At 60.9% G+C, this 8,403-nt stretch overlaps 1 protein-coding gene across 4 annotated transcripts in view; it reads left to right on the plus strand.

Moving 5' to 3' along the window:
• EPHB3 (EPH receptor B3) overlaps nt 1-8,164 on the plus strand; it is a 28,409-nt gene extending 20,245 nt beyond the window's left edge. For 3 of the 4 annotated variants that reach the window (XM_042796724.1, XM_033006398.2, XM_033006399.2), the window contains exons 4-16: nt 1,989-2,144; nt 2,302-2,637; nt 3,448-3,572; nt 3,741-3,909; nt 4,004-4,109; nt 4,474-4,571; nt 4,757-4,879; nt 4,979-5,226; nt 5,474-5,689; nt 5,781-5,930; nt 6,018-6,211; nt 6,381-6,536; nt 6,852-8,164. In XM_042796724.1, coding sequence (XP_042652658.1) covers nt 1,989-2,144; nt 2,302-2,637; nt 3,448-3,572; nt 3,741-3,909; nt 4,004-4,109; nt 4,474-4,571; nt 4,757-4,879; nt 4,979-5,226; nt 5,474-5,689; nt 5,781-5,930; nt 6,018-6,211; nt 6,381-6,536; nt 6,852-6,960 — 2,186 coding nt within the window. In that variant the 3' untranslated portion in view covers nt 6,961-8,164. The remainder of the gene's footprint in view (nt 1-1,988; nt 2,145-2,301; nt 2,638-3,447; nt 3,573-3,740; nt 3,910-4,003; nt 4,110-4,473; nt 4,572-4,756; nt 4,880-4,978; nt 5,227-5,473; nt 5,690-5,780; nt 5,931-6,017; nt 6,212-6,380; nt 6,537-6,851) is intronic. The other variant, XM_042796734.1, reaches the window with a different exon arrangement.
• Nucleotides 8,165-8,403: the final 239 nt, after the last annotated feature.

An 8,403-nucleotide genomic window follows, 5' to 3' on the forward strand; every position in this document is an offset into this window, starting at 1 on the left:
GGCTCCTGTCCATAACCAAAGCATGTTTGGCAGCTTTCTGAGCCCAGAGCGTTCCTGTCCAAGAGGTTTCAGTCATCTCTCATTCCTCAGCAATCTGGTTCCTTATGTGTGAATCTGCATCCACCCAGTTTGAACCGCCTGGGACTCCAGCTGGGGTGGGTCTGCCTGTGCCGGGGCTGCTCTCAACCTCTGGGCATTTGCTGTCCACGTCTTTGCATTTTGTGGTGGCGAGGGTGGCCCAGGATGGGAGCCCGGGACCTGCTGGATGGGGGCTTCCATCATTCGCAGAGGAGCAGGCCTGCTCACTCCTTTGCCCTCCGGCCTGTGAAGTCAGGATGGGTTAAGCTTTCATTTCTAAAGGGAAGGCCCAGAGGCTGGGTGAACTCGGGTCAAGGAGCTGGAGCGAGTCGAGCCATGTGGTTGGTCCTGTTTTGACCAAAGAAGAGACCTTGCCAGAAGGCTCGTGCCCTGGGAGCAAGAAGCAGCTCCTGCCACCTTTCCGGGGAGCAGGGCTGGAAAGCACACAGTCCACAGGCCCCCTCGTCGGCAGTGGGGTGCCTCCCTCCACGATGGGGCTGCTCATGAATCCCCCTGCCCGGCAACACCACGATGGAGCGGGGCTTCTGTCCTGCGGCTGCTGCTTCTTGGTGCCCGGGCAAATTGGGGGGCCAGGATGGCACCCCAGAGCTATGTGTGGGTCCCCATGGGGCCAGCCCAGCAGCGTGTGACTCAGCAGTGCTCCACACCCCACGTGTGGGGCTGCGACCAGCCAGAAAACTTCCACGGAGGGTGTCAGGTGATGCCTCATAGCAGGAAACTTCTTCTTGCTGCAGCCCTGTGAAGCACCAGGAAGCCCTGTGAAGCACCAGGAAGCCTCCTGCTGTTTACGGGGTGATGTGCAACAGGCGTGGGAGGTGGGACAGGGCTGCCGGGAGGGTTACGTGCCCTCAGGAGCTGCCCTAACCCCAGCGGAGCGAGGAGGATGTGCCCTCCTTCGGGGCTGGTGGTGCTGATGCTGCCCCAGCCGTGGCAAACGGGGCGATGCCAAACCAGAGCCAGCACCGGTGGGTCTGTCATGGCTTTGGCCAGCTGCGAATGCAGAGCATGGGACCCACTTTCTTGGGGCAGCACCGCGATAAATCAGGCTATTTCGAGGTGTGGGTCGGGTTCCCGAGGCTGCTCTGCCCCTTGGCTCAAGTGCTGTTAATCCTTTCACGTGCCCCTCGTTACAGCTAAACCCCCCGCGGTGCCAACCAGTCCGGACCCTAGGACTTGTGGCTCCTTGAAGGACCCTGATCGGAAGCGGGGTAGGAGGTGGCAGTGATGCTGAAGCAGCTCTTTAGCCAAGGACCTGCAAGAATGTTTTAATCTCGCTCAGCGCTCCACTTGAGCTGTCCTCAGGAGGTGCCACCGCCCTGGGGCTGAGAAGTGGCTGAAGAGCCCGAGGCGGAAGGTTTGGGGCCAAGTGGCTGCATTTTGGGCGACAGAGGCCTCTTGCAGGGGCTGCTGCGGGCCCTTTCCTTCCCAGCCCTATTTCCCTGGAGGATGGATCACTGACCCTATGGAGGGTGCAGCACCCAAAAATGAGCTGGGGAAGGGAGCATGGCAAAGCCCTTGGGAAGTGCAGTGAAGAAACAAAACTGAGGATGTGCTGTCCTAGCTGGACCTGCCCTGGTCCCTGTACAGGTGCTGGTGACCTGCTCTTCCCATCTCCGGCTGCCCTGGGTGTGCTGCCGGAGCACGGCATCTCCTGGGCAGAGCCCCTGCCCTGTGCCAACATCCCAATGTCACTCACCCTGCCCGGCCAGGGGCACCGCGTCCCTGGGCACAGCTGACGGTGGTGGAAATGCTTGTAGGTGTCCTGTGGTCCTCAAGCCACTGATCAGAGATCTGGCAGGGAGCAGGGGAGGGGATACCCAGCCTTGCGGGGAATGTTGGATGTTTTCTGGGTGCCTTTGATAACTCAAGTCTGTTTTCCCTTCCTCCAGCATGTGGCCCAGGAACCTTCAAGTCCAAGCAGGGGGAAGGTCCCTGCTCTCCCTGCCCTCCCAACAGCCGGACCACCTCCGGAGCAGCAACGGTCTGCACGTGTCGAAACGGATTTTTCCGGGCAGACACGGACCCTGCAGACAGCGCCTGCACCAGTGAGTCCTGCCCTAGGCGAGGAGGGGAGGCGAGGGGAGCTGTGGAGGTGGCCGGGGTCCGCGTTTGGGGTGGGGGGAGTGTGCTGTGCCCACACCAGAGGCAAGCCAGGCGTGGGGGCACGCCATCCCTGACCCCCCCCCTTACTCCCCCCCGCAGGCGTCCCCTCTGCCCCCCGCAGCGTCATCTCCAACGTGAACGAGACGTCGCTGGTGCTGGAGTGGAGCGAGCCGCAGGACACGGGCGGGCGGGATGACCTGCTCTACAACGTCATCTGCAAGAAGTGCAGCGTGGAACGGCGCCTCTGCACCCGCTGCGACGACAACGTGGAGTTCGTGCCGCGCCAGCTCGGCCTCACCGAGCGCCGCATCTACATCAGCAACCTGATGGCCCACACCCAGTACACCTTCGAGATCCAGGCCGTGAACGGCATCTCCAACAAGAGCCCCTACCCTCCCCATTTCGCCTCCGTCAACATCACCACCAACCAGGCAGGTCAGTGGAGCCGCTGGAGAGCAGGGGCTGGCTCTCTGCCGCAGAGCAGATTGGGGATTTCTTGATGACAGCCTTGGAGGCTACAGTCCTTTGTGCTGCTGTGTTACTGGCTCCCTGCGCCTGCATCTAATCCCCTGGGTAAATTCTCCTCTCCATTTAACGCGTGTCCCTGGAGGAGATGAGATCAGAACACGTGCAAGTGGAGAAGGGCAGGGTTGGCAGATGCTCCGGAGAGCTCTGGATCTCCTAGACCTACCCCAGAGATGTTGTGCCTGCTGTGAAAGGAGGAGGAAGGAAATGAGATTTCTCCCCTGTGGGCCTGGGAAGGCTCAGCACCAGCCCAAACCTTTGCAGCCAGCTGAGTGCTCTGCTGTTCCCTCCTTCCTCCCGCTCTGGCCCGGCTCCAGCGTGCTGGTAATCTCCCGCCACTGAGCTCTGATCTGATTTCACGGGTCTCATTGGTGGGGTGGAGCACGGAGCTCCTGGCGAGTGGAGGAGGGGAGGGAACCCTGGTTTGGGCTGGCAGGGCCCTTCCCCACACAGGTTTCCAGCTAGGCGTGGGGTGAAGCGTTACCTCGGTGCTATTTCTGAGGCTCCCCTTGGTCCTTTATCACCTTGGCTGCAAGATGGGTGAGATCACACCTCCCTGTGGAGGGAGACTTGTGGGAGGACAGTCTCAAAGCTTTTCCATGCTTTTCCACAGAGGTTATCCGAGCAGGTCCCAGGCAGAGAGTTCCCTACGCTGATGCAGGGTGGTGGAGGGGAGAACCTGGCACAGATGACTCATTTGTCCCCTGCCCTCTTTCCTAGCCCCATCTGCCGTGCCTACGATGCACCTGCACAGCAGCACCGGGAACAGCATGACACTGTCATGGACTCCCCCAGAGAGACCCAACGGCATCATTCTTGACTATGAGATCAAGTACTCAGAGAAGGTAAAGCAAGAGGCAGAGCAGCCTTTTCCCTCCTCCAGCTCTTCTGGCTCGGTGTCAGCACCATGGCAAAGGGGGGGGTCCCTTCAAAAAGAGTGCCTGGGGGCTGTGGGAGCCAGCAAAGAGGGGATTGCCTGACAGAGGTGGCACCCACATGTGTCTCCCCTACAGCAAGGCCAGAGCGATGGCATCGCCAACACGGTCACCAGCCAGAAGAACTCAGTGCGGCTGGACGGGCTGAAGGCCAATGCCCGGTACATGGTGCAGGTCCGGGCACGCACGGTGGCTGGATACGGCCGCTACAGCCTCCCCACGGAGTTTCAGACAACTGCGGAGGACGGTAGGTGCCAGGACTGGTCTGCCTCCGTCCCCCAGCCCTCCTATGCGTGCTCCTTCCCCAGCTCAACTTCGATTCCTGCCTCTCCCTCCCTCAGGCTCCACTAGCAAGACTTTCCAGGAGCTGCCGCTGATCGTGGGTTCGGCCACTGCGGGGCTGCTGTTTGTCATCGTTGTGGTGATCATCGCTATCGTCTGCTTCAGGTACCGGCTTTGCAGGGAGAGGGGGTTCAGAGCAGGGGTTGGGGGGTCTGCCCCAGAGTTTTTCCCCTTGCCTCTGGGTAGAGCTCTGGCAGCTCCAGTCTGAGAGCGAAGGACTGGACCTGCCACACGTGGGTACCAGACTGCAAGTCCTGTGGGAGGACTGTGCACCTCTGCTTCCCCAGCACCAGCTGGGGCTCTGCCCAGGCTCCTGCCATCCTCTCTCAGCACAGCCAGGCCATCTTCTCCCATTGCACCTTGGGCGGAGGGATGGCTCTGCTTGCAGGCTGCCAGAGGGGAAGCTCTCTGGCATAGGCTGTCTGTGCTGGGATTTGGAAGCTGGCAGTGAATGTCTTTGCCCCATCAGGAAAGGGATGGTTACTGAACACCTCCTCTCGTCTCCTTTGGGCAGGAAGCAACGCAACAGCACGGACCCCGAGTACACGGAGAAGCTGCAGCAATACGGTGAGTGTGAGAACCCAGAAAATGGGCTCCGTTTGCCCTCTCCCAATTCCTGCCCCGTGCGCAAGCGAAGGGACAGCCTTCACTAGCCAGGGACCAGGAGGGATGGGCTGACAACTGGCCGAGCTGGCTCGGCACCTGTCACCCATGTTGTGTCCCTCCTGGTGATGACTCCTCTGCCCTTGCAGTCACCCCTGGGATGAAGGTCTACATTGACCCTTTCACCTACGAGGACCCCAACGAAGCCGTCCGGGAATTCGCCAAAGAGATTGACATCTCCTGTGTGAAGATCGAGGAGGTCATTGGAGCAGGCAAGTCCCGGGGCTGATCACAGCAGCTGCTGAGACTGCTGCCTCTCACCGTGCTGCGTGGCTCACCGTGCCTCCCTCTCCTCCCCTTCCCCACCGCAGGGGAGTTCGGTGAGGTGTGTCGTGGGCGCCTGAAGCTGCCTGGCCGTCGCGAGATCTTCGTGGCCATCAAGACGCTGAAGGTGGGCTACACGGAGCGGCAGCGGCGGGACTTCCTGAGCGAGGCCAGCATCATGGGCCAGTTCGACCACCCCAACATCATCCACCTGGAGGGTGTGGTGACCAAGAGCCGCCCCGTCATGATCATCACGGAGTTCATGGAGAACTGCGCGCTCGATTCCTTCCTCCGGGTGAGCATCCATGCCTTCCTGCCCTGGGCTGGGGGCTGCAGTGTGTGGGGGACAGCAGCTCCGAGCCCCGCTTCTCCATCCCTCTGCCTTGTTGTGCTGGCACCCCCAGGGCTAAGCTGTGCCTAGACATCACGAGGTGGGGGAAAACTGGGTGGCTCTAGAGAGGAAGAAGGTGATGGTGGCACATCGGGATCCTTCCCCAATCCGCTTGGGAAGTTGCAAACCCCTCTGATCTCTCCTCTGGCAGCTGAACGACGGGCAGTTCACGGTCATCCAGCTGGTGGGAATGCTGCGAGGCATCGCTGCCGGCATGAAGTACCTTTCGGAGATGAACTATGTGCACCGGGATCTGGCTGCCCGCAACATCCTGGTCAACAGCAACTTGGTCTGCAAAGTGTCCGACTTCGGGCTCTCTCGTTTTCTGGAGGATGACCCGGCCGACCCCACCTACACCAGCTCCCTGGTATGGGGCACTCGGGGGGGATCCAGCGGTCTGGGGGTGGGGGGAGACACCTCGGGTACGTGCTAAATAACGGAGATGGGTGTCCCTGCAGGGGGGAAAGATCCCCATCAGATGGACAGCTCCAGAGGCCATTGCCTACCGCAAATTCACTTCGGCCAGCGATGTCTGGAGCTACGGCATCGTCATGTGGGAAGTGATGTCCTACGGGGAGCGACCCTACTGGGACATGTCCAACCAGGACGTAAGTGCTCCCTGGGGAGCAGGGAGCTATGGGTTGCCCAGGGGAGCCCAAGTGGCTCACAGCCTGCCTCTGCGTGCCTCTCCGCAGGTGATCAACGCAGTGGAGCAGGATTACCGCCTGCCGCCCCCCATGGACTGCCCCACGGCGCTGCACCAGCTGATGCTGGACTGCTGGGTGCGGGACCGCAACCTGCGGCCCAAGTTTGCACAAATCGTCAACACGCTGGACAAGCTCATCCGCAACGCTGCCAGCCTGAAAGTCATCGCCAGCGTCCAGTCTGGGTCAGTGGCACCCCTGCCTCCAGCCAGGACTCTCCCCCCAAGCCTGCGGAACACTGGGGGGGGTTGGGACTAGAGATGTGGGAGGGCAGGGATAAGAAACCTCCCCCCGCTTCCAGTTGCACCTCTTTGACCCCTGCTCCCTGTGACCTGTGGCTCTTTTGCCCTTTAGCATCTCCCAGCCGCTCCTGGACCGCACTGTCCCAGATTACACCACCTTCACCACCGTGGGAGACTGGCTGGACGCTATCAAAATGGGACGGTACAAGGAGAACTTTGTCAATGCTGGCTTTGCCTCCTTCGACCTGGTGGCGCAGATGACTGCAGAGTAAGTCCCTGCTTTTGGAGGAGGGAGAAGGCTGGGGCTGGGACCGCTGCACATTGTCCCTTGTCCCTCACCTCTCCAGTAGCCGGCTCCTCCCGCCTGAGGCGTGGAGGGCTGAGTTGTGCAAGGGGTTTTCCCAAGTGAGTTAAGGTCTGGGATTCAGGATCCCAGTCCCCTTTGCTGTTAGAGGGACACGGGAGCTTGGCAGAGGGCTGTAGTGAAGATGGATGGATCCCTTGGCTGCAGCTAGATGGGACATAGGGCCGTGTGTTGGTATTGCTGCTGGTTGGGGGCTGAGTCTTCATCTTCTCCTTGCAGAGACCTGCTGAGAATAGGGGTGACGCTAGCAGGGCACCAGAAGAAGATCCTGAGCAGCATTCAGGACATGAGGCTGCAGATGAACCAGACGCTCCCGGTGCAGGTTTGACCGCAGGGGACTCTGCATTGGAACGGACCGAGGGAACCTGCCAACCAGGTTCGGTTTGCGGTGCAGCCCGGCTTCCCGTTTCCCCCTTCACACGGCGCTCCTCTGCCTCGGACGGTCGCCTGGGACGGGACAGGACGGGCCGCCCTTCCCTGGATCGGAGGCACTCGTGCCGAGAGGGAGCCCAGCTTTTCGTCCCGTGTCCTGGAGCGGCGAGGCAGCAACGCATCTTCATATTGAAGATGGATTATGGGACAGAGATGGCACATCCCGCTTCCCGCCCTGTCTCGGTGCTCATCGGTTTGAAGAGTTGTTCTGCTTCTTGGATTTCTTTTCACCCTGTTTTCCCCCCAAGTCCTCACTTCCCTCCCCTCCCCGAGGCCACAGACTGTTGACCCGTCCGCTGAGTCTGTCAGACACGTCCGAAGCCTTCCCTAACTCTGGTCCCCGTGTGGAAGCAGCCGGGGGAGGCCGAGCCGGCGACAGGGCCGGGGCCATTGGCCCCAGACAATCACTCCTCTCCTCCAGCCCTGGCGGCCCCTCCACCCGAGGGTCTGCACTGGAACATGTCCGAAGGGAAGGCTTCGCTCCCTTTCTTGGCTTTGCACGCCAGAACCTGAACCCCATGAGATTTACTATGCAGGGAGTTAGACAAAAAAAAAAAAAAGAAAAAGAAAAAAAAAAAAGAAAAAAAAAAAAAAGATACATATAAAAAAAAAAAAAAAATAAAGAGGGAGCAGAAAGGGGAGGGAGGGGGACCAGGCGCCCGGCTCCGAATCTCTTACCCTCTTGGTTCTCCTGGCCAGCTCTGGACTGCAGGGCGAGGCCATCAGCACGTTTGCACAGGGACCCTCCGCCCCCCCGACCCACGGCAGCCGCGCTCCCCCCACCGCGAGGGGCTGGAGAGCGGGGCTGGGGCGGGGGCTGCGCCAGGGGGCCGAGGCCCAGCCTCCCCCAGCCTCCTCTTTTATGCAGAAGGAGCGGGTGCCGCCGGCGCGGCCGCCCCGCTCCTGACACACGCTGTGATTGCTGCCAAAAGACTCACTCACCTTTCCCTGAGGATTCACTGCAGCCCGGTTCCTCCAAGCCGAGGGAGAGACTCCCAGCGTGCCTGAGTGTGCGTGAGTGTGTGCATGCGTGCGTGGGTGTGTGCTGGCCGGCAGGACTGTGTGAGGCAATGGGCAGAATAAAGGCAATAAGAATTTTACCGGAGTTTCCTTTGCTCGATCGCGCTCTCGCTGGATGGGCCCGGCTGCCTGCGGCTTCACTGCCCACCGGGGTCCTCCTCTTCCTCCTGGCCGGCCCCAGGCTGACCCTGTGCCCCTTTCTGCTCCCCCCTTCTCTTGCTGTCACCTATTCGGGTGGTCCTGCAGAGTCGGGTCAGGCAGCGATGCCGTACCCACCCTGCAGTGCCTGGCGACCCAGCGTGCTCCTCTGGGGGGGGGC

Source organism: Tyto alba, unplaced genomic scaffold (genome assembly GCF_018691265.1).
Source record: "Tyto alba isolate M040663 unplaced genomic scaffold, T.alba_DEE_v4.0 Super-Scaffold_10, whole genome shotgun sequence".
In the NCBI taxonomy this organism is placed as follows: Eukaryota; Metazoa; Chordata; class Aves; order Strigiformes; family Tytonidae; genus Tyto; species Tyto alba.